At 43.6% G+C, this 25167-nt stretch overlaps 1 protein-coding gene across 1 annotated transcript in view; it reads right to left on the reverse strand.

The window, feature by feature from the left end:
- The window catches only part of PAPPA (pappalysin 1), a 164252-nt gene that overhangs the window by 36280 nt on the left and 102805 nt on the right, over nt 1-25167 (reverse strand). The window contains exons 8-11 of the mRNA XM_008061425.2: nt 18645-18813; nt 15675-15858; nt 6995-7205; nt 6145-6316 (exon numbers count right to left, since the gene is read on the reverse strand). Coding sequence (XP_008059616.1) covers nt 6145-6316; nt 6995-7205; nt 15675-15858; nt 18645-18813 — 736 coding nt within the window. The remainder of the gene's footprint in view (nt 1-6144; nt 6317-6994; nt 7206-15674; nt 15859-18644; nt 18814-25167) is intronic.

Genomic DNA, 25167 nt, shown 5'->3' on the forward strand with positions numbered 1-25167 from the left:
AAAAAAAAAAAAAAAAAAAAGACTAGATCTTGGCACACTCAGCCCTTGCCTATCACCTGGTATAGACCCTCAGAGTAGATCCTTGCTGACTAAGTCTGGTTTGACCAGAGAAGATCTGACATTTTTGAGGATCTGGGAATATCAGAGGCTTTCTCCAGATGTTGTCAGGGAACTGGCAGGGTATGTGTGGCTCCAAAGGCACAATTATGCATGTTAAGGTGAAATCTCTCAACAGTTTGACTCTCTGTGCCTGAGCACCTGTCTGTACAAAAGCATATTGTACCCATTCCAACTCCCTATGCCTTTAGCTACACAGACCCACAGAGAGCTGAAGGCATATAAAACTTATATTATCAAATAACTATTATATGCCCAGTGTTTCAAAAATTATTTTAGCAATGTAAAGTTGGGCACAGTGGCAGGTGCCTTAAGTCCCAGTTATGAGGAGGCTGATATGGAAGGACTGCCTAAAGCCCAGGAATCGGGGGCTGCAGTGAGCATGCCACTGCACTCCAGGTAGGACACCAGAGCAAGATTTTTCTCTTAGAGAAAAAAAGAAAACAAACAAACAAATAAAACACCCACAATGTAGAGAGTAGAAAAATATGTCCTTTTAATAGACTTGGAAACTGAGTGTCTGTTAGGAAGTGAAAAGGTGAGGTTCTGAATGATGCCAGTGTCATGCATGGTTAAGAGCATGGGCTTAAGTCAAATTGCCTAGGTTCAAATGTAACTTCCTAGCTGTGCGCATTTGGAGAATTTCCTTAGCTTTCCTTAACTTCCTTATGCCTCAGTTTTCTTGACTGCTAAATGGACATGGAGTCTACTTCCTGAGACAGTCATCACGAAAATCAAGGGAGGCAGATTATGTGACACATTTAAAGTGTCACACACACACACACACACACACACACACACACACACACACACACATCCTGAGTTCTCAAAGTGTTTGGTAAGGCTCTTAATATCTCTGCAGTGCTGTCTCTAAGAGAACTTCAGAATCAACCCAACCAACAGTGCATTTTAGAAACAGCAGCAGCCAGAGAGGGAAGGTGATGTGCCTGAGTCACAAGTTGCCAATACCAGAACTATCCATGTCTCTTGACCATCAGCCTCTGTGTCTTCACCATGATGGAAGGGAAGAATGGGAGGGGGAAGGACAGGAGAGGAAGAATTAGACTTTCTCTCCCAAGTAGAAATGAAAATAAACCAAATAGTGGCAGGGAGAAATGTGGCAGCATCACAGCAAGACAGAACCAGGCAGTGAGTGTAGGAGATAGAGGGTTAGGCTTTGGAGGCAGCCTGGCTTCAAAACAGAATTCTCCGTTTCACCACCAAGTTGTATAACATAGGCCGAACCAGCTTACCTCACTGAACTCCCACATCCTCATCTCTAAAATGGGACAGCAATGCCAATCATCATGGGGCTTAAATGAAGTGATCAGTGTAAAGCACTCAGTCCCGTGACAGGCATGTAGTAAGTGCTCATTAAATGGCAGCTGCTGTGGCTCATTCCCCTCTGTCCCTAGTCAACGCCTTCACATGTACTTTGCTTCTTCCAAGTAAAGTACAGGGGTCACATGTTGCCCCTGGAGTGAGAATGGGCAGAAAGCATGACTTGTGCAGTGACTTGGTTTAAGATCTGGTTCTGCCAGTAGCTTGTGTGACTCAGGTTAAGTTCCTCCTCCTCTGGGCTTCAGGGTCCCATCTATAAAATAAGTGGGTTGCAGCAGGTGTCTCTGAGATCCTGCCTAGCTCTAGTGTCCTATGGGTCTGATTTCTCTGACTTCTTCTAGGACGCCCTGGGTGCTTGGGCAAATATTTTGTAATATTTGAAACGAGAAGCTCCTGCTTGCCAAGGCACTGCACATATAAGAGCTGTGCTTCGTCCACAGCCGAGCCCACAGAGGCAGGGCCACATGTGGCAGCAAGGGTTTTATAGTCTCTGTGCTCATGCAAGGGGCTGGATGTATTGTGAATTCTGCGCCCACTCTTCTGCTCCTGTTCAGGCACTGAGATGCACCATTAAGTGCAATGCTAATCCATGACACACTTTTTTTTTTTAGAGACAGGGTCTTGCTCTCTCACCGAGGTTAGAATGCAGTGGTACCATCAGTGGTACCCAAGCGTCTTGGTTCACTGCAGCCTCTAATTCCTGGGCTCAAGTAATGCTCCTGCCTCATCCTCCCAAGTAGCTGGGACTACAGCACATGTCACTACTCCTCCTGAGGTGGAAGGATAGCCTGAGTCCAGGGAATCAAGGCTGTCATGAGCCCAGATCATTGTGATTAAGCTACTGTACTCATCCTGTGCAACAGAGTGAGATGCCCACGCTGGTCTCAAATTCCTGGACTCAAGTGATCCTCCCATCTCAGCCTCCCAAAGTGCTAGTATTACAGGTGTGAGCTCCTGTGCCCAGCCTACATATCACCTTTAGCCTTTGTCATTTCTCGCTGCATGAATCTTCCAAACACCCTATCCCTATCCCAAAGCTGGCTACTCCCCTAATCACCTAAAAATCCCCACAGTGCTTCTCCCAGGGAGCTAGACCTGAGTTATCACCCCAACCAGCTCAGGAGCATCTGAGCTGGATTAAATCCTGAGGCAATTAGAGCTCTTCTCCAGTCGCCTGGGGATGGGATCCCTGCCCTTTGCCACTAGCCTGTCCTGCAAATATTTGGGAGCAATAGAGAGAGCAGGGTGTGTGGTCAGACAGAATGCCACCTACTAACTTGTAGCCGTGAGCAACAAGGTAGCCTCCTCAAGCCTTCTTTCTGTATCTGTAAAATGGGGATTTTTTTTTCAAGTGCTTGTTGTTGTGAATTGTTAAAAGAAAGAAAGTCTGCATTACTGGCATGGAACCCATCAGACACTCAAAAAAAAAAAAAAAGAGCTGCTGTTAAGATTGATGTCATCTGTCTTAATTTAAAGAGACATGAATACTATAAATGCTAGAACTGAACTGCCTGATGTGGTAGCCATTTCAAGTGTGGCTATTTATGTTTAACTTTGAATTATTTAAAATTAAATAAAATTTAATGTTAGTTGCTCACTCACTGTAACCATGTCTCAAGTGCTTCTCAGTCACATGTGGCTACTGGTCATGATATTGCACAGCAGAGATGAAACATTTTTTTTTATCACAGCAGAAAGTCCTACTGGGCACTGCTAGTTTGGAGGAACTAGAGGGCTATTTATTTGCACAAGAGACCACGCTTCACTATAGCTTGTACTGGTCTCACTACTCCACACTCCGACCTCATGCAGAATGGGCACCCCTTTCTCTGAGTTTTGAGAGCAGAAGGCTAAATTTCAATCTGTTGTCTTTGATTCTGGGTTCTTTAGATGCCCACATGGAACTTAAGAGGCCCCCCTCCACTGGAATGACCTTAAGCTAGCTTGTGTCTTCCTGAGGCTGTCACATACGGCAGCGCAGGTTTGTACACCATACAACTCTAGGGGGCACCCCTAGACATGCCATACTCTTATGAACTCAGTTAATTCTCACAAATAAAACAAAAGGTATGTAATATTCTTTCCATCCATCTTAAACACAAGGAAATCGAAGTTTAAACAGTTAAGTAACATGTCAAAGTCCTCCAACTGGTAAGAAGTGAAGCTGGGATTTGAACTCAGACTCTAGATCCAGCCTTATTCCAGACAAGGAATGAATAAAGCAGTCTTTTTATTTGCTTATAGCGGCAGTGGAAGAGGGTGTGTGAATCTCCCCTGAAGTAGCCCCTGTCTTTTCCTGCTAGGAGCTGAAACTTGTTTGGAAAGCAAAGAATTCCTACTCCATTCAAGCTGTTTGATTCAAAATGCGCCAGGCTGTACGTTTCGTTTCTGCTGTATTTACAGGCAGCAAGAGGGGATCTGAGGTGAATACTAGATTTGGCTCTCAGGCCCCTGGTCTGAGGGTAGAGGAAACTCATTTTCAGTACAAAGTAGAAACGTCAATTGTATTAGGAGCCCATTTGGCACATCTCCCTCATTCTTTGAGCAGACAAGCAATACCCTGCTCCTTTGCGTCTAGCCTCTCCGCCAGTTGCCAAACAGAGCTGCTTGAGTCGTCTGATAAATTTACATTTTCCTCTCCTTTAAATACAAACTGGCCATGAAAGTTACTTGGCAGGCCTCAGGCAGACTGGATTTCAGTTTGATAACATGACCACAGCCAGAATATTATTTGGCTCAGCAGTTTGGGTAACTGTTAGCAACAGTTTTATGTAAGGCAGTGAGAAGGAAGTTGATCAGCCTGCAAGCGGCCGTGGTAATCTCTGGCCTTTGCTTGTTCTGACACTGGCTTCTGCTTCCCCAGCAGTCAGGGATGGGAATGACTTGGTGAATACACGGAGACACCCAGGAGTGTACAATATCAAGGATTCTCAGAGGGTGCCTCTTGGACTCTGCCTATCCATGCTTTAGGGGGAAGGGGAACCTGGATTTTGATTCTGACTCGGTCAATGACAGCTGTGTCACCTTGGGTGGTTGAGTAACCTCTCTGAGTCTTCTTGGTTGTTTCATCTGTGAAAGGAAGACATTGGCTTTGGTGTTCACTGTGGCCCTTCCTCAGGCCCCTGGTTTAGCTGTAATTTCCTGAGTACCTACTGGGTGTCTGGTACTGTCCTAAGTGCTGAAGGCACAGGGAAGATTAAAGATGCAGTAAGGAATAGGTTTCACAGCCTAATGTGAGAATTTGACATGAAAGCAGACAATGACAATGCAGTGTGGTCAAGCTGTGACTGGGGAATCCCCAAAAGGGCAACAAACCCACCAGTGGAAAGAGTGTTGGGAAAGGCTTCCTGAAGAAATTGTTCCTGGGCTAGATTGTGAAGGAAGATGAGGTGTCAAGTAGCTGACAAAGGTGAGAAGGAGAATTCTTTAAGGCAGAGAATGCAGAGTCAAGGGGGGATCAGTCTCATGGGTGATGGGGGCAGGGTCTTGGATGCTACCCTCAGGAGTTTGGATTTTAAGCGATGTGAGGGTCTGTGGCTCATGAAGGACTTTCATTGGAGGAATTGTCATAATCACTCAAATTCGCTGACTGAAATTTGGAGACTGTCCTGGAAAGAGTGAAAGCAGGACATGATCGAGAAGCTGCAGTAACCCATGAAAGAGAGGATGTTGGCCTGAGTTAGGATTGGTGGCATTGAGGACAAAAGAGAGCAGCTTTGGGAGATGTTTTGGAGGGAGAATGGGTAGGATTTAGTAATTGCTCAGATGTGAAGAGAGGGAGCAAGAGGAGTTGGGAATGTTTGGCAGTGCCTGGCATTTGGAGGCTAATGCTAAATAAAAAAGATGAAATGAAGACAGATTGAAGACTAAAACTGCACTGAGGCCCACTGACTGAACGCCAGGTGTGCTGAGGATCTGTGCACACCTGTGAAACACGGGGCTTGGGTGATCAACTTGGAATGGCTTGTTCTTTTGAGGTGGGGTTTCTTGTGGACTTAAGGTCTCTTTAGAGCCAGCTGGCCTTTCATCTCCCTTTCCTATTCTTGATTCCTGGCCTGTTCTTTTGGGTGGCAGGGGGCATGTGTAGGCATGAAAGAAAATTCATTCACAGAACTCCTTCAGCGGAGGTAGGCAGAAGTGTCGGACTTCCTCTCAGTTACATGTGATTGAGATAAAACTCAAACCTGGTCAACTCCTTCTGCCTTCCCTTTCTTCTCAAAGCTGAACTTCTAATCTAAATATGGTCCCCTTTCTTTTCATGCTTCAGGAGCCAATTGATGTCTAAAGATAGTGCCAGTCTTGTGATTTTAAATACTTCAAGGACCCACAGAGGTGGTAATGGTTACTCCTATCAGAGTAACTTAACTTTGATCAACTTCATACACTGGGATTCCATATATGAATCCCTTTGTAAGGGTTTAAATGCTAAAAAAAATTGTCAAAGCTAAGAATATATGAACAAGTAAAATATGATGTCATAGGGAGGAAAATGAGCCTCAGAGAGAATACAAAGGAAGATAATTAGAGCCCAGCTTTTTAACTTCTGCATTGGCAAAATTGCCACAATACAACTTGGGCCTATGTAGACATTCTTCTGGAGAAAGTGGTTCTTAAAGTACCAGCTGGTCTTTGGTAAACAGAGAAGAAAGGGACCAGAGAATTGATCTCAAGTTCTAGGAGATTTACCTGGGAGGTGTCGCTGTCTTCACACTTGATCCTACACTCACTGTTGAACTGGAAGCCATTTGTGCACTGGTAAAGTCCATGGAATTTTGGTGGAGGTGGGTCACAGGTCACAGGAACACAAGCTCCCTCCTGCCAGCTACCATCCTGGGTACATTGAGTCTTGAAGGCCCGTCTTCAGGGAAAAGATTTTTAAAAGAGTCATCTCAAGGACCAAGTGGCTACACCCATGCCCTCCCCAAACATCACCAGCTGGCCCCACATTTCCATATCTTATTCTTGATTCCTTACCTGTCCTATTGGGTGGGAGGAGGGCAAGCATAAGGATTAAGGAACGTTCATTCACAGAACTCCTTCAGCAAGAGCAGGCAGAAATGTCAGACTTTCAGTTCCATGTAGATTGAGATAAAACTCATGCCCCTCCAGTCCCTGGTCCTCTCACTTCCTTCCAGAGTGTTCTGATGGGGGCTGGCATCATGATGCTATTCATGCCCAACATTTATTGAACAACTACTATGGGCAGGACTATGGGCAGGGCACTTCACAAACATGTTATATACACATCCTCATTTATTTATCTTAATGCTCTTCTGTAGTCCCTCCTTATTGTTGAAAAATGGAAGCCCAGAAAGGTAAAGTCATCTGAGATCAAGCTGAAACTTAAAGTTAGTTCTGTTTGACTCAAACCTAATGTTATTAACTATGTCCTTCTAGTTTCACACAGAACAGAATGGGATGAACAATGGCAGGCATAGCCTCCAGCAAATAAATGAGTGTTTCCTTTCAATCAGGCGTGGACCCTGTCTCTTCTCATCCCCAGAGGCACTGAGTTTGCACTTCCAGTTCCACTTACTTCTTGGACTTCCGAGAGGATCCAGGCACGTGGTATCCAGGTTTGCACTTGTACTTGCAGAAAGAGCCCACCTTGTGCTTGTTCTCTCGGCACCTGGAGGTCTGGAGGTCTGCGTTGGGCACAGGGGGTGGAGCGAGGCACATGAGCTCACACAAGGCTTCCGGGAAGGACCACAGCCCATCCTCCATGCAGGTCAGGAGGCTGTTGTTGCCTGGGGGACACAGGGAGGTAGGATTAGCAGAGGGAGGAGTCTGACAGCCACACTCTGTGCGCAGGCTGTCTGTTTTAGCTAACTTGAAGAAACAGAGGATCCCTCATGTGGAATTCCAACCCCTTCCATTTCCAGTGGAGATGCCTAGGGAGATCAAGAGAGCTGCCACAAAGAAGAGGAGAACCAAACTGGGAGAGTGGAGTACTCTACATCTACAGTGAATTAAAATTCAAGGTTTTTGACTGCTGATCCTGAGTCTCTGCACTGTATAGGAAGGAGACCTTCACAATCCTTGAATCCCTCCTTGCTTTCCAGGTGGGCATCTGAGCCCAGAGATGAAGGTACCTGCCTTCTAATAGTTGACAGCATGAGCTCCTGCCAGAGTCTATGACAAGCTCTGATATCAGTGAGTGTACAACCTCAAGCTGCCACTCTGCCCTGGGCTCTGCACCCCTGTATCTGTTCTGCCCTTCCCATCCCTCTCCCACTTCCTGCTACCAATGCCTGGAAGTGACAACACTGTGTTATCAGGAGGTTTGATTTTCTGTTCAGGCCCCAGTGCTCAGTGAAGCTTTGCCAAAGCAGCTGAGAGAGCAGCACTTCCCCTGCAGCCCGTGCCAGCTCTGACAGAGTGCTGATTGCCATCGAGAAGCTGGCCTGATGGGGAACGTTGCAAGTAAAAGTAAAACACAGGAGTTAGACTTTTCACTGCCAGCTCATACATTATTGAGGCACAGCCTGACTGAAACCTCCCCAAGACAATTAGAGAAGGACCTGAAACTTGTGTTTCTCCACCTAACTCTCTTCTCCCCAGTTATTACAGAGTGGTGTTGACAACTAGGGCTGGGGGCATGTGGGAGGTGTGGGGATTTGAAGCCTGGAGAACTAAAGTGATAGAGAGGAAACTGACATTTATTAAGCATTTACTACGTTCTAAGTGCTTCTGATGTGCAGTCTCATGTATTTTAACAACAAACAGTGCACTTAGTATGACAACTCCCATTTGGAAATGAAGACTCAGAGAATCAGGCAACTTGACCTAACCAAGTTCTTATAGTTAGCGCAAGACAAAACAGGTTCAAAAATAATTTTGCCTAACTACAGAGATGGGTGTTGTTAATGGGAAGTTGGTTATATGCTCAGCAGAGACCTTATTATCCATTCTGGGAGAGTCAAACCTCAATTTTCCTATTTGTAAAGAGAAAACAGTTGCTCTTGCCTTTCAAGGTGTCGAGAAGATGAAATGAAACATTTACGAAAAGTGCCCATTAAAGTGCCAGTGTCGTTGTTTGCTTTTTAACTTCTTCCCTCCTTTTCTCCCTTCTTTCTTTCCTCACTTCCACCCACTCTCCTTTCTCTCAGCCTTTTTACTTTCATTAGCAGAACTGAAAGGACCATATGAGCTGCACAGAAACCACATGCCCTCCAGCTTGGGAGATGGAGTGGGACCCCAACTCAAAGAAAGAGTAGGGGGAAAAGAAAGAGAGAGAAAGAGAGAGAAAGAAAGAAGGAAAGAAAGAAAGAAGGAAGGAAAGAGAAAGGAAGGAAGGAAGGAAGGAAGGAAGGAAGGAAGGAAGGAAGGAAGGAAGGAAGGAAGAAAGGAAGGAAGGAAGGAAAAGAAACTGGAAAAGAAAAAAGAGAGAGTACTGTGTAAGCACCTCTGCTTCTCCTATACTCTTTTATTTTCTTTTTTCTTTATCAGTGTGATTCATCTGGTGAGCACAAAGCAATTTGGTATTTGTAAACCCCACAGATGGTTCCACATTAATAAATTGTGATACTGACGACTACAGATATTCTCACATCAAGTAAAAGGAGCAAAGGGTACAGAAGGTTGATTCATTTGGCTTCCATAGAAGCAGAGAGGCTTCCAGAACACCAAAGAGTGTATAAACTCATTTTAGCATTGCCCTTGTAATTGGGGTAGTCATTGCTTTGGGGTGCCCAGTAATAGTACAAGCTTAGTGGGAAAGGAGGACTATAAAAGGCCCCTCTGCCAATTGCTCAAGAGGGATCAAATGTCTGTGGAAAAAGTTTTGTGACTTTTAAAACGTACACCATATCAGGTATGCAAATTGTAAATTGTGAAGTGAGTGTCATGGTTCTTCTGTGGCATGATGACATAAAAATTGCAAAATGTTACTCAAGAAAGAAAATGCAAACTAGAAATGTACATTCTGGGAGAGGGTAAACAGGAGTTAGCAGTATACTATAGCAGAACCTGGGGATTCAGGACCATGGATACGTCTCCCCAACAAACTCCAGGAGATACAGACATATAAGCCATGCAGAATCAGTGTCTCCATGTGCTAGATGTAGCCACTACCCTGTATCTACCATATAGTTATGAAGAAAGTAGACTGTGATCGATAGATGCTGTCTATGCCCTTTCCTCATCTTCTTGGCATTGACCTCTGTACTCTGAAAGATGCTCATTGCACTGACAACTCTCCTGCTGAGACTTTCTGTTCAGTCATGGATGCACGCTCTGCCCTTACACAAAGCAAGCTTAAAGTACTGAGGAGGCAATGACCCTGGAAGCAGCATTCATCCAGAGATAGAGTGGATGGATTCATGTGCTAGTTTCCAGAGCTGCAGTTAACTCTAAGAAATACTCTATATTGTCTCCCAGACTTTCCCAGAGGGACTGAGCTCCAGTTGCTCACAATGATAATTGACTTTAGAAGAGACCCATGTTGCTGGACGTGGTGGCTCATGTCTGTAATCCCAACACTTTGGGAAGTAGAGGTGAGAAGATTGCCTGGGCCTGAAGGTTCAAGATCACCCTGGGCAACCTGACCAGACCTCATCCTTACAGTAAAAAAGAAAGAGCTGAGCATGGTGTGTGTGCCTGTGGTTCCAGCTACTTGGAAGGCTGAGCTGAAGAATCACTTGAGCCTAATAGGTCAAGGCTGTGGTGGCCGTGAGCATGCCACTGCACTCCAACCTGGGCAACAGAGTGCGATTCTGACTTAAAAATAAATAAATAAATAAATAAATAAATAAATAAATAAATAAATAAATGAGAGAGAGAGAAAGAGCCACGTTGACTTTTGTCAGTTTCATATCTGACATCCTCATTCCTCTGTTCCCCGGGGAAAGGCATAATTGAGCCTGGAGTTCCTGGTAGAGGGTAACACCTCCTGGTAGAGGTGTTGATATTAGAAATTAGTTACTAAAAAGGTTGGGGACCCTATATCTTCACTTGTTCATCTCTTTAAATCAGAAAAATAAATCTTGCTCAGACTGTCTACAAATGTGGCTAAGGAAATTTAAATCTCTAGTGAGCATTAAAACAATCATTAACTTGTAGCAGTGTCAAAAGAGAGGAACTTATTTTTATTATTTCATTTAAAAGACTACTCAGAAGACCAAATCTCTTTTGGAGTGCCTTAAAGATTGAAATTAACACAGAGCCGAACCCAAGGAGAGAAATATCAGGCATTCAGTCTATTTTTTTTTAAACACTTGCCTCATCATATTGGCACTGCTTACATCATAAGGCAAAGGTTTCATCTTGTTCAGTCTTTATTCCCAGAGCCTAGCCTACTACCAAACACATAGTAGGTCTTCAATATCCATTTGTTGAATGTATACAATATTATGAATTTATCTGTGACCTTGAACAAGACACTTAACCTGTTTAGCCACAAACCAAAGCCATCTCTGAGTTGTTGTCCAGCTCTAACATGCTAGGATGTGAAAGATATTGGCCACTATATTGTTTACAAAAAACAAAAATGAAGCTAGCTGTACTGAAATAAGTCAAGAAGGCAACTAAGAAGTTGAATTAGCCAACGGCTAGTACTGCTGGGACTACAAGGAAATAGTTTTTGGTTGCTCTTGGTAAGGAACAGATCTTAACGAAAGTTACAAAAGACAGATCAAGGACAAAAGACACAATTAGAGCAGAAGGCCAGGTGGAGGGAAAATGGGGGGCAGATTTCAGACTTGTTGCCTTCTTAATAACAGCTCACCAGAACTCTCCAGCATGGGGTATAGAGAAATTCAGGGAAAAGTTGAGGCAGAAGAAGTGGAGGCACCAAGAGAGTCATGCAATCCTCTGCTGGGTTTAGCTCTGAAAGCACATTTGTAGGCTCCTGGGATCCCAAAGATGTTAACCACTCTTCTGAGCTAAGCTTGGTTGCCCCGGAAAGTATGTCAATTGCTCAGTAAAACTGGGCTCTCATAACTGCAGCCTAGGTGAATCTGATTATATTTTGATTGTTGAATTGTCCAATTAAAAAATAAGTCTGAAAGGAGTTTACCGATGGTTCTCCATAAATGTGTACATGGGGCAGACCAAGGAATAATAACTGAAGCCATCTTCTTGATCCTCTTCATAATCCAATCCATCATTAACTCCATGTTGTAGGTTAAGAAAAATAAAATGGAGACCCTATGAGGGCAAAACTAGTTGCTGCTCAAACTAGAGTTGGGGCTCAGTCCAGGTCTACCTGACATCTAAGTGATCTCTTGACCTCACTAGGGAGCTTTCACCATGAGCACGGCCAAAGGAGAACTGTTGTCCAGAGACAAAAGTCTTGTAGAGTCAGGAATTTAGACTGTCAGAGTATTCTGAAATGAAGGACTAGCAAAAATAAGATCTCTCCATCCCCACCTGATCCCCACTCTCCAGAGTGGTTTCCCTCACTTTCAGATTTCTTTAACAAGGAGTCTCATTTGTCATTCCAAAGGTACAGAGAATGTTCTAAGATACAGCCATTTTCAGGTGTGATTGATGGAGAATCCTTCCTAAGCAGAGGAAGAGAGGAGGTTGGAATGTTGGACACTTGCCACGCAAGCAAGGATGGAGAGTGCAAATGACAAACACAAGTTACAGTATTTCACCAGGGCAAGCAAGAGAGTTAAATGCTGAGCACTGCAGAATGTGGCTACACTCCATGTACCTAAGCCCACACTTCATCTTCAGTAAAGTCAGAAAATGCTCTACGGATTAGGTATCTTATGGAAACTAGTGAATAAAAGCTGTTTTAAATCTGAAGTAAAATAGGCAAACTGGAGTAGAAAAGGCAACCACAAGAGCTAGGAGTAGAAAGTAAATCTTTTAAAAGATCTTTGTAGGCTGGGGGTAGGATGACATGTTTATTTTAGAAGCCCCATTCCATAGTAAATATTAAATCTACTCAATATAGTTGAGTGTAGTTAGGGTTGACTTGGTGATGTAAATAATGTGGCAAATTTAGGCATTTAATTAATGATTTTGATTTTGAAGCTTTTTTTTTTTTTAAATTTGAGAGGATTTGCCCCTCATGCATTTTTTAAAAAGTTCTGCCTGTGTTTACAGTGCTCATTTGATAAAGAACCCTAACAGAAGAAGTGATTTTAAGGTTTTGAATTCTTAAGATGTTTTGCATAATCTTGAGGAGGATTTAGAATTTAAGTGATGGGCAAGATATTCAAGAAAAATGCATTTGGACTATAAAGGGCAATTGGGTTTGTGGTACTACTTGTGTACCAGGGTTTCCAGGGACTACACTCAATTGCTCTTCTGAAGACATTAACCTCTGTGTCCTGGGAGGAACATGGTGAATAGAACATGTCTCCACAGTTCCCAGCACCAGGGACTCCGTAGGATACAGATGTCAGGTATTGGGAGATCAGCCACTGCTCAGATCTTTATGATGGTATCTCTTGGAGAAAATGCGTATTTACTAAGCACTTTCTCCAGCACTGGCATTTTACACATCATCTCTTTTAATCTTCAATGTGGTGCTTCCACATGTAAGCCTATTTGTAAGCCTATTTTACAAATGAGGATATTGAGACTCATCGATATAAAATTACTTATCCAAGATCAAACAGTTGCTGAGAGGTAGAGCCAGGAGTGGGGCCCTGGTATTTCTGATTCTAAAATTATTGCTCTTTTTGCCTAAACCATGCTATGAGAAAAGGAAAAATAAAGGCTGGAAGGGAGGAAAGGGTAACATACAAACAAAATTGGAATAAAGCTGTTTTGATCATCTCTTTATCCGCTGACTTGAGAAGGGATGCAAATCAAATGGCATTACCAAGCTTAAGAGAGGGCCAGCAAGGACCTTTGCCCAGTCCTTGCTGCCAGTAGATCCAAGCAGAAACCTCAGAATAGGAATTTGAGCACCAGATGTTGCTGACAACCATAGTGTATGAAATGGTAACTGGTCCTGGTGGGTCATTATGGCAATTGAAGGGATATTTCCCTGTATTATCAAGGGAAGAACAAGCCGGACTCGGTGGCTCAGCCTGTAATCCTGAGCCTTTGGGAGGCTAAGGTGAGTGGATTGCCGGGTTCGAGACCCGCCTGGGCAACTTGGCGAGACCTCATCTCTACAATAAATCAAAATGAGCCGGGTGTGGTAGCGCGCGCCTGTAGTTCCAGCTACTCGGAAGGCTGAGGCAGAACGATCACCGGAGCCCAGCAGGCCGAGGCTACGGTGGCGGGGAGCGTGCCACTGCACACCAGTCTGGGTGGCAGAGTGAGACTCCAACTCAAAGAAACAACAACAAAAAAACAACAAGGGAAGAACAAAGTTGGGATCACCAACTATCAAAAGGCTGGTCCTCCTAGGACCGTCTGTTTCCACAGCCAGATGACCCTCCCCATAACCGTAGTTGGCAGTCGAAGGTCTACCTCACTCTGATTAAAGATTATTGGCAGCCACAATGAGGGCTGTAATAATCAATGCTAATTTATATACCTCCATTTCCCAAGGGCCTCTGATTGAGAAAATTATGTTCAATTCCTAGTCTGTAGTTAATACTACATTCCACATCTGGGTAAATGGGGCTAAGGATTGGACTTAGATGGCCTGAAAGTTAGAAGGTTTATAATTTCTTTTTTTTTAATTTTATTTTTTATTTTTTTATTATGAAGTTGTGGGGTACAGTTAAGGGTTAGGTATACAATTGTGTTTCATTCAGGCACCCTGTTGATATGGGGTGTTTCCCCGTTCCCAGACAGATATTTGCTACGGTTAATTCCATCTCCCTCCCCCCACCATAGTTTCCACTCATCTCTTCACCTCTCTTTGACCTAAATCTTCATAGTAGTTCAAATACAATGTTTATAATTTCGAATTCAAATCTTGGGTTAAAAATGAGGGAAGTTAAGGAATGTGTCCCAGAAGTGCTTTCTGCCTTGCTTTGGGGGCTGTTTAGTGAGAATGCTGGACATTTCACTCATTTGTTAAAATAATTGCTTCTTGTGGTGTTTCTTTCTTTGATGAAGTCATTCATCCATCCTGTCAATACATTTTTATTAAGACTTACTATGTGTTAGGTCCTGGGTTCACTGACAGTAACAAGGAAAGGGATTAGATACACCTACTGCCCTTAAGAGATGCAAGTTCATACGTGTTTCCTAATATTTTAGTCATGTATTCCCTCATAAAATAGGTAAAACTATTGATCCTCACCACTCATCAAAATGCCTGAAACTCATGCATACTGACTTATTAAGATAAGTCACAGACCTCCCTCCAAGTCCTCCATGCCCCCATAAAAGACCATTCATGCACATGCTATAGAATGATGGACCCAAAGATGAGATCCCATGCTCAAGTTAGGTATTATTTAAGGTACTTGATAAAGGGCAATGCTTCCTCTCATAAACAGTGAAGAAGAGTGTCCTGGAACCTCTGAAAATTGGGTGCAATGTTGAAATCCAATAATCAATTAGAAGCCATGAGCATGCATCCTGAAATTGCTGTTAACATGCTCTGCAATTTTGTACAAGTTCCTTCCTTTCTCTTGCTAGACTTTAGTTTCTCAGTATGTCTAATAATCTGGTTATTCTTGATGAGCTCTAACAGCATTTCTAATCCCAACATTCTAAAACACCCAGGCTAGCCACTCACTCTTTTCCAAAATTTGGCCTCTTCCTAGTATGCCAGACTATCTCTTATGCCCCCGCCCACACCTGCTTCACTTTGGCCGGCCAGCCCCTCTTAAAGAGTAGCAGTCAATGTTGGAGAAAGATATATCTGAGTTCCGGTGCAGTCTCTACCACTTGTAGTGCAGTCTTGGGCAAGTTTTTAAATTCTCAGAGGTTTGATTTCCTACTCTGTGAAATGGGAATAATAATAACACTAACCTCTTTAGGCTTACTGGCCTTAATCATACAGAGTGAACTAGTTGCATCAGTCCCAAATGTACATTTCTTTTCTCTTTCCCACTTCCTTCTTCCTTCTTTTCCTTCTTTCTTTCATCTCTTTCCTTTCTTTTCTTTTTTGCAAGATTTGTAAGGTCTTGGAGGGGATTTTTCTGTCATTTTTATCCATACTCTATTTTTTTTTTTAGCTGCACAGCAGGGAAGTTTACATAAATACAATTGGTAGAAAGAAATCAGGAGCACAGACAAAACTCCATCCAATTCTCAGTATAAGAGACCCAGAAAAAAAGGCCTAAAGCAGCCTCTTGGTTTCCCATAGACAAAGGAGGGCTGAACTGAGAAAAAGGGGCTCATGATACCTTTCAACTGTGCAGGATGACGGCATTGGAAGGAACACTTGCTGCCAAAGGTGGTGCCCTCGAGGCAGGAGAAGGAGGCGGCATAGACATGATGGTGGTCCGGGATGCCACAGTCAACTGGCTCACAGGCCACCTGCTTGTTCCACTTGCCCTCTGCGCAGGTCACTGTGACACTGGGTCCCACCTGAAAGACAGAGGCACAGTGAGGAGTGGCAAATCTAGCCTCAAATATGGGGAAATGCCCTTCTCCCCTAGGCAACAGCTCAGAGTCTTGTCCAGGCACCAGGAGATCAATGATTAGTGTTTAACTTTAGCTCATTTCATGACCCCAACAACTGCATGAGTTAGATATTTCAGTTTCCATTTAAAAATGCACAAACTGAGACTCAGAGACATGACATGATTAGCTCCAAGTTACCAAGCTGGAAAGAGGATAAGTGGGACTTGAGCCAGAAGGCTATACTCTTCACTGTTACCTGTGGAGTCTCCCAGATCATGATTTCTATTCTACTGATGATAGCCTTTAGATTCAAAAACCTCACAAGGCATGGTGACTTCTTTCATAAAAGAGTCTGAAACATGGTGCAATGGTAAGACACCAATGAAAGACACATCTTTGTGTCTTCTTGGCTCTGGAGAAGGTTATCAGGAGCCTGCTGTAGTGCTTGGCATACAGCAGGCAATAATCTGGGACACAGGAGATCTGTATGTTTGTCCTCCATGGTATGAGATCACAGGTAAGTTATTTCCCTCCTTTGAGTTCTCCCACTGGCAAAAAAGAAAGAATTGAATCCAAAGCTTGCTCTAAGAACCACTCTCTACTCTGAGATTTGATGGATCAATTATCAAGAAAGAAAGACATAAAGAAGCAACAAACCTGGGGGAAATGAAAGGGTCGAAAGAGAAGTGAGCCAAGGTAGAAGATGGTGGGGCTGCATAGGTGGAAGGGTGAGGTCAGGCTACAGAGCCAAGAAGAGGATGATCATCGGCAGCCTGGAGGCTTTCATTCAAGGAGGAAGTCGACAAACCCCACGGGACTGGGGATGCCAAATGTTGATCTGGGATTTTAAAAGCAAAGGACATTTTCCCCTCTTAAGCACACATCAAAGAGATGTGTGCTTAAGACTGAAGTCTCTCACTGCCAAAACAGTCTAATTGTTTCCACAGGAGTTCAAACCTGCTGTGTCTCACACACCGAAGTAGGTGTCTAAGACAAGCAAGCCCAGGAGCTCTGTACAGATAGGAATTCCCAGCCATAAGAAACAAGCCCTGTGTCCTTTCAGTATGAAAGCAAAGTCTTGTGGCTGCATCAAATAAGGAAAGGAAAAAGGTGCATCTAGCAACAGCGCTCTGGAACCCTCAAATCCTAGGTCTGAAAAGACCTTTACTGCCAACTCATTCCACTCTCCCATGCTCCGCCTGAGACCTTGCAGCAACATCTGACTAAAGCAACATTCTGTCACATCGTTCCAACTATCTTCCATAAGTTTCACTGATGACTTCCTGAGGGGACTCCCTGCTGTCTTCTGGCTGGACTCCAAGTCACACCCACATGGGCAGCTAGAAGAGCTTTTGTCAACTATGATCTCTGACTAGGTCACTTCCTTCAACAGCTCTCTCTTGCCCTAAAGATAAACCCCACTCTTCCTGACTAAGCTGACAGGTCCCGCATAAGTGGACCCAGCTTGCCCCTCCAACCTCACTGTTTGGTTGAGTTTAGAAAAAGGAAAGATTTCTTTCTGGGTGTGGTGGCTCACGCCCATAATCCCAGCACTTTGGGGAGCTGAGGTGAGAGGATTGCCTAAGCCCACGGGTTTGAGACCAGCCTGGGGAGCTTGGCGAAACCTCATTTCTACAATAAATAAATTTTTTAAAAAATTAGTTGGGCATGGTGGTGTGTGCCTGTAGTTCCAGCTACTTGGAAGGTTGAGGTGGAAGGATCACCTGAGCCCAGCAGGTCAAGGCTGTGGTGGCCGTGAGCATGCCACTGCACTCCAGCCTTGGTGACAGAGTGAGACTCCAACACACATACCAAAAAAAGAAAGAAAGAAAGAAAGAAAGAAAGAAAGAAAGAAAGAAAGAAAGAAAGAAAGAAAGAAAGAAAGAAAGAAAGAAAGAAAAAAAGAAAGAAAGAAAGAAAGAAAGAAAGAAAGAAAGAAAAAAAGAAAGAAAGAAAGAAGGAAAGAAGGAAAGAAGGAAAGAAAGAAGAAAAAGAAAAGATTTCCATCTGTGACATGTTTTTTTCTCAGTAATGGTCTTTCACATACTATTCCTGCCTTTGCCAAGGGCATATATTTTGTCCTTTTCCTCAACCCCATTGCCTATCTATTTAGCTTTCTATTTTCATGTCACTTCTTCTGAGGCACTTGCCTTGAATCTCCCTATGGCTTTCACAACACCCTGCACTTTCTTTTCCTGTGTTTCTCTCACTGTGAGGTCATTAGTCATGAACTGCCTGACTCTCCCTCCCCCACTAGGCACTAAGCTTTTTCAGAGAAGGGATTGGGTTTGTCTTAATGAATCTTTTTCTTAAAGCACCCAGTACTGCATCTGATTAATAATGAACAGATGCTTTGCAACAAATGAATGCATGAATGAATGAATGAATGAACACCTCATTGACAGAGGGCTCACTTTTTACATAAGCAGCTTATTCAATTACAGCAGTTTTGACTTTAAGAGATTCATTCCAAAATACTCAGCCCGTGATCTTGAAGACTTGCTACCTACACAAAAACACAGAAAGTGTTGTGTGGAACACTGTTCTGCAAAGGAACCCTTTTCTTAGGGATTTCAGATTGCTTGGCTGGTTGGTTGATTCACTCATTCATTTAATTAATACATATTTATTGAGCACCTACTATGTGGCAGCACTATTTCCAGTGCTGGGGATGCAGAAGAGATCATGGTCAATACCCAGTAAGCTTTTCCTGGCTGGAGCGGGGCTGTGGGCGCAGCACCTGCACACACCTGGCTCTTGATTAGCTCATCATCCCGCTGTATCTGGAGTACGTAGCCCGTCTGGCAGCTCACAGTACACTGGGCGCCATGGTAGCGGTCGCTGCTGGAGCAATTGAGAGAAGCATTCTCCACAGCCAGCTCCTGGCAGTCACTGGCCTCACATGCGAAGTGCACGCAGCTGGGGACGAAAGAAACAAGAAGGGAAGAGAAAGTCTTCTCACAGGACAACCGCACTCCAGCTGGAAGATAAAGGCTAAAAGCTGCTCTCTCTCTAAAATTTCAGAGGGCAGAGACGAAGGCGAGGAAGAGGTGCTGGTGCGGCGAAGAGGACTCTGGAGGTAGTGGTTAAAGAGTATCATTCAGAGCACAAGTTAGGGTGACAGACAAATCCGGTTTCAAATCTTGTCACTTAACAGTCTTATATGTTATCAAGTTTCAAAGTTTGCAGAGTCTGTTTTTCCATTTGTGACAAGGAGATTATTGTTATTACAGTGAGTATTTATTGAGTTTTCTATCTGCCAGACACCAGTTTGATTAAAAGTTTCCTCATATTTTATGAGTACTTCCTGCTGGGCACAGTGGCTCACAAATATAATTCTAGCACTTTGGGAGGCTAAGGCAAGAGGACCACTTGAGGCCGGAGGTTTGAGACCAGCCTGGGCAACATAGAATCTACCAAATCTACCAAACAGAGTCAACTCAGAATCTATATAAAAAATTAAAAATTAGCCAGGTATGGTGGCATGCATCTGCAGCCCTGGCTACTTGGGACATGGAGACAGGAAAGATCCCTCAAACTCAGGATTTGGACCTGAAGAGAGCTATGATTGCAGCACTGCACTCCAACCTGGGTGACAGAGTAAAATCTTGTCTCTAAAAAATAAAATAAAATAAAACAAAATAAAAAGAGCACATTGAAGAATTCCCGGCACATACTAAACATCAATAAATGGTAGCTGACGTTATGAATATACCTATGCTTTTTGACCTAGAAGCTGTGGGACTCATCACCTCTCTGAGCTTCAGTGTGCTCTCAGATTTGGGCAACCTCATAGAGCCATGAGACTCAGCTCAGTCAAAGAATGTAGAAGTCTTTTATAAACTGTAAAGTGACTTACAAATTAGTAGTGAGGCTGTACAGGAACCGTGCCTTGCATGTTGCTGCAGTTGCTTCTACCTTTCTGACAGCCTGAATTCCACCCATTCTTCAAGTCTAATGTGTCATGTAAATTTCTGTAGGAAGCTTTCTCTCAGGTACCCAGGTGTGCTCCCTCTCAAGCACCCCACCCTCCTTTCTCTATTGCTGTTGCCTCATGCTTGATGCATTAAAAACACAGGTCTTTGGTGCCCACCATTGTACTGAGTTACATGCTAATCTTTAAGAATGCAAACAGAAACAACACAAAATCCGTGTGCTTGGATAATCATTCCCCTTATAGTTACGTAAGCACTCAGTAACACTAGTTACTATTTACTGATGGCTTATATACATGAGCTCACTCTATCATCACAACAACCCTATGAGCTAAGTGTTATTCATTTTACAGTTGGACAAATTGGGGACCAACAAGATTAAGTTGCTTGTTTAAGGACCCATTCAGATGTGTGATACCAAAGTCCTTGTTGTTAATCCTGTCCCATGCTTCTGGAATAGAACGTCCTTGAGGGCAGAGATAATGCCTATTTCATCATGGTGTATTTTACTTTGCCAATAAAAATGCCGTGCATGGCAGATGTTTCCTAAACAGCAAGAAACAAATGGTAATGGTGCTTTGTAATAGCTCTCAAGCTATTTTACAGAGGTTGATTTCTAACACTGAGAACTTTTAGGGGGCAGTCTTTTCTGACTTTTGCCTCTCTGACTGTATCCACCCCAACACCTGGTCTAATAGTATGTGCAGACAGCTAGATTTGCATCCAGAATGTCAAGATTTTTATATTCTTGCTTTAATTTAGAATACAAGGAGAAATTCTGGCCAAGCCATGTTCAGAATAATTTTCTAGTTTTGTCTTGATGTCGGTTTCAGGGTATGCGACTGAGTGAGGGTTTTATTGGGACCTGACCCCATCCTCTACCCCCTACTCAAAAGTATAGTGCGAAACAAAGAGGGGAGAGGAAGGAACTAAAAGCCTCTAAAACATATCATAGACTAATGAACTTTAAGAAATACTCAGAAAAGGGCAAACATTTAATTTAGGTCTCAGACCCTGACTAATATGGGCTTTGCAACTCTCCACATTCCCCTTACTTAATACAGAGCCCCTGGCACTAAGTAACACTTGTTGAGATACTCCAGTTCTCTGTCCTTCTTCCTACTCCTGACAGCCTCAGCATCACACCACATGGAGACCTCAAAGAAGCTGTGACTTTAGAATCAATGCAAGAGCTTTGACACCAAACAATGCATCTGTTCCCATTGTGTAAGCACCAGTGGAAGGAGCCACATGGTTCCAATTTAAATAGATTTACTCTGTAAGCTACCAGCTCCAAAGCTGTTCTTCTGAACTGTGCCTAACAGTTTGGGCATTCTTGCTCTACACTCCCAGAAGGCACCTGGGCTCTTATGAGGACACAGTGGGAAAGATGACTTTCTTCTCTAAGCTGTAGAGCCACTGAGGTAAAAACAGCACTCTCCTTCCACTGATTTGGGCACATTAGTGTTCTTCTACCTAGGAAAATGAAACTTTGAAATGCTTCATTTCCTAGAATGTCAAGAGCACAGCACTTATTGATCAGGAAAATCTGGGCTTCAGCACCAGCTATGCCGTTTATCAGTTGTTTGACTTTGGAGATCTATGTAGCATCCTGAGCCTTAGTTTCCTTATCTGTAAAGAGAAGTAATAAAATGATTTATTTCTCAGAATTGTCAACAGGGTGGAATGTAATCAACTAATTTATCTATTCAACAGACCTTCTCTGGGGGCTTTACTGAGTACCAGACACTATTCTATTTTTTTTTTTTTTTTTGAGTTGGAGTCTCACTCTGTCGCCCCGACTGGAGTGCAGTGGCCGCTCTCGGCCACCGCAGCCTCGACCTGCTGGACTCCGGTGATCCTTCTGCCTCAGCCTTCCGAGTAGCTGGAACTATAGGCGCGCACTACCACGCCCAGCTAATTTTTGATTTATTGTAGCGATGAGGTCTCGCCAAGTTTCCCAGGCAGGTCTTGAACCCGCGGGCTCGCAATCCACTCACCTCAGCCTCCCAAAGGCACAGGATTACAGGCTGAGCCACCGAGCCCAGCACCAGACACTATTCTAAACATGGGGGTACAGTGACGTCTCATAGAAGGTGCCTGCCTTCCTGTGTCTTTGATGAGGAAGGACATGTGCCTCCAAAAAAGTAATGAGACAATTTCAGATTATAATGTATGCAATAAGGGCATTAAAACAAGGTTCAGTTATAGAGGGTGACAGTTGACGAGGAGGGGCAGGATATTTTGTACAGAAGTATCCACCAGGAAGAGCATCTTAAACTAAGACCTGAATGATATTAAGGGGTCACTCATACAAAGGTTTGAGGCAAGAGGGAACCCCAGGCAGAGTGAAGAACGCTGCAAAGGCTCAGGACAGGATAGAGTTTGGCATGTTTGTAGTATGAGAAGTGCTTTAAAAATTATGAGGCTACACCAGAAAGTGAACTCTCTACTCTGTCTCCTTCTGCTTATGAAAGAAAAATATTCCCAGGTCACATGAATCACCCCAAAGTTTCATAATCAGATGGGCACTGTTAACCCTCAAGGACGTTCTAGTCCAAAAGCATGGGACAGGGTTAACAACAAGGACTTTGGAATCACACATCGGGATGGGCCCTTAAACAAGTGGTAGCATTGGATTAACGAGGCCAGTCAGCTTTCTTTCTTGCAGATCTTCTCAGAACCTTGAATAATCTGCTTGAGGATTTCCAGAAGGGGCTAAGGTATACATTATTTTCCAAACTCTGCTAACCTATTTCCACGGGCCATTTCTTGGGCCTAGTGTCTTTCAGAACACACTTTGGGAAGTGAGGCATCCTGCTTTTTCAGCACTTCTTTCTGCACCTGGCTTGCAGGCTTGGAAACAGGAAGGAAAGGGATAAAGGAGGTAATATGTGTCAGGCAGTGGCCACTGTGTTTCACCTACATCATCTTATTTTCATTCTACACAGTAACTCCTTGAGGTTGTGATATTATTACCATTTTCAAGAACAGGAAACAGGGAGTAAGAGTTTTAAATTGCTTGCCCAAGGGCACTCAGGTTGGACAGAATTTCAGTGGAGATTTGCCAGTCTGTCCCCTAAGTCCCTCCTCTTTTCTTTGCTATCCTGTTGGTTGAACAAGGTTGTGTGAACACAGTGTCCAAAAACGATAAACATTACCCCGACTGACCCTCCCAAATAACTTCCTGACACAGGCCTATCATTTCTGAAATACAAAAACAAAAATCAAAACATGGAAAACAAAACAAGAGGCTCTGTTTTATAAAAAAAAAGGGGGGGGATTTTAAAAAATGGGGGAAAGATTTATTACCAGTGATAGATGGTTAATAAATACAACAGAAGAAGATAAAAATAAAGATATTTCTCTGAAGGGAGGAAGTTGGCTGATTGGATGGGTGGGGAAAGGGATACAGGTAATTCTATGGATCAAATGATCACACCTGGACAAAGGTGAAGAAAGTTCCTTGAATGTAAAACAAATCAGATACATAAGTATGTTTTTCTTCTTATTTATTGCATTTTTCTTCTTATTTTAATGCATTTACCTAGACACTCAAGTTCCATGTGGAAGTAGAAGCTTATTTGAGCCCCACAGCCAATCCCCCATCTGCTGTCAATGGAAGTGGACTCAAATCATGCATAATTGAGGATACCTGGGCAGGACTGGAATCTGGACAGTGCCAGAAGTTAAAGAGCTGGTGAGAGCTCCTCCCCTGGGTCTGTCCTTTGACTCATGACTTAACTCCTGTGGCCTGCGACTCAGCTGCAATTATGCCATGGGGAAGGGAGATAATAGCAGGCAGGTTGTTTATAAATATTCTGGGTCATTCAGATGGGGACAACATAAAACTGGGCCTTAACACTGGAAAATGAAGGGAAAACTGTTCTCAGCATTAACTCTGCAGGAACTCAGAGGAAAACTGTTCTTTGCATAAACTCATTTAGGAAGTGAAACTGAGAAAGAGTTACCATGATAGAATTTCATTTTTCTGCCCAAAATGAGGCTTCTGGGGAGAAGTGATCCTAAAAGGCTCTTCTATCCTTGATTTCTAAGAGTCAGCATTGTGTTGTGATATGGAAGCAAGATTTTGAAGATTAGGAGATGCAAATTCAGTGGCCTGCAGGGTCCAGGCAGACAACCTGAGTGGTGAGGTTAGCTGAGTGGGGTGTGCCCTGGGGAGGCTACATGCCCGGGCAAACAACAGTAGGACTCTGTTCCAGTCCCAGGTTGCCTTTTGGACAGAGGGCCTGATGTTTTCCTTTAAAGAGTTCCAAGAAGAATTAGGATTTTTAATATATGAACTCTTCTGTCATGTAAATGTTGGCAACTAATGAAAGAAGATAACAAGTGAGGACCAAACAAACTGAAATTGTTCATGGCCTAATCTGGTCTATGGGGTATGAATCTTGAAACCTCTGTTGAAGAGGAGACAGAACTGGATTGCTGAAGATTAGATCCAAGTGCTGTGGGACTTCAGGCAACTCAATTCCCTTGCCTGGACCTTAGGTTCACCATCTTCAAATGAGGATGCAGAACCAGGGAATCCTTGAGAGCCATCACAACTTTCAGGCATCATAGTTTTATGAGGATGAAACAGATATAAAATTTCAAAGCCCTTTGGAATAGGAAAAAAGCAGGCTTTGATGATCCCAAGCATTGACAAGGATATAGAGCAACAGGAAGTCTGGTAGATCATGGATGAGGAGGTGAGATAGATGATATTTTGGAGCACAGCCAGGCAGCATCCAGTACAGCCAAAGACACACACATGCTTGGGTACTGCAGCTCCATTGGCAGGTGATTGCCATGGACTAGTGATTTCCTACCCATGTGCTGAGAGCTACTGATCCCTTTGTGGGTTGGGGAAGTTGAATGAGGTGTGGGCAGCAATCTGAGCAACGTGTGGTCTCTGGCCATGAGTAGCTTCATTCTGGGTCCCAAATTCTATATTTGAATTCCTATAGTCATCTAATGAGATATTCCACACATGAGATCTTATCATGGCACAGATTCTAGGCACTCTTGGCTCCAATCTGTGGGCATCCCCTGAAAACCACCAGCTAAGTTTCTCTTGACTGGAGAGAGTTAATATAATCACATGGCTAACTTATTTCCTCTCAAAACCAGCCTTCTAGTAGTTCACTCTCTATCAGAACTGCCTCTCTTTGGATGGGCCAGCATGTAGAAAGGGGGAAGAATTTAAGGTAGAGGAAGTAAGATAATGTGAAAAATAAGAGAGATGGGAAGAAGAAAGAAAACAGAAAAGGAAAGAAAGGGAGGGAAGGAGGGAAGGAGGAAGGGAGGAGAGAGAGAGAGAGGAAGGGGGAGGGAGGGA

The sequence above is a fragment of the Carlito syrichta genome, unplaced genomic scaffold (genome assembly GCF_000164805.1).
Source record: "Carlito syrichta isolate Samal-C Ts95f unplaced genomic scaffold, Tarsius_syrichta-2.0.1 Scaffold94731, whole genome shotgun sequence".
Classification (NCBI taxonomy): domain Eukaryota; kingdom Metazoa; phylum Chordata; class Mammalia; order Primates; family Tarsiidae; genus Carlito; species Carlito syrichta.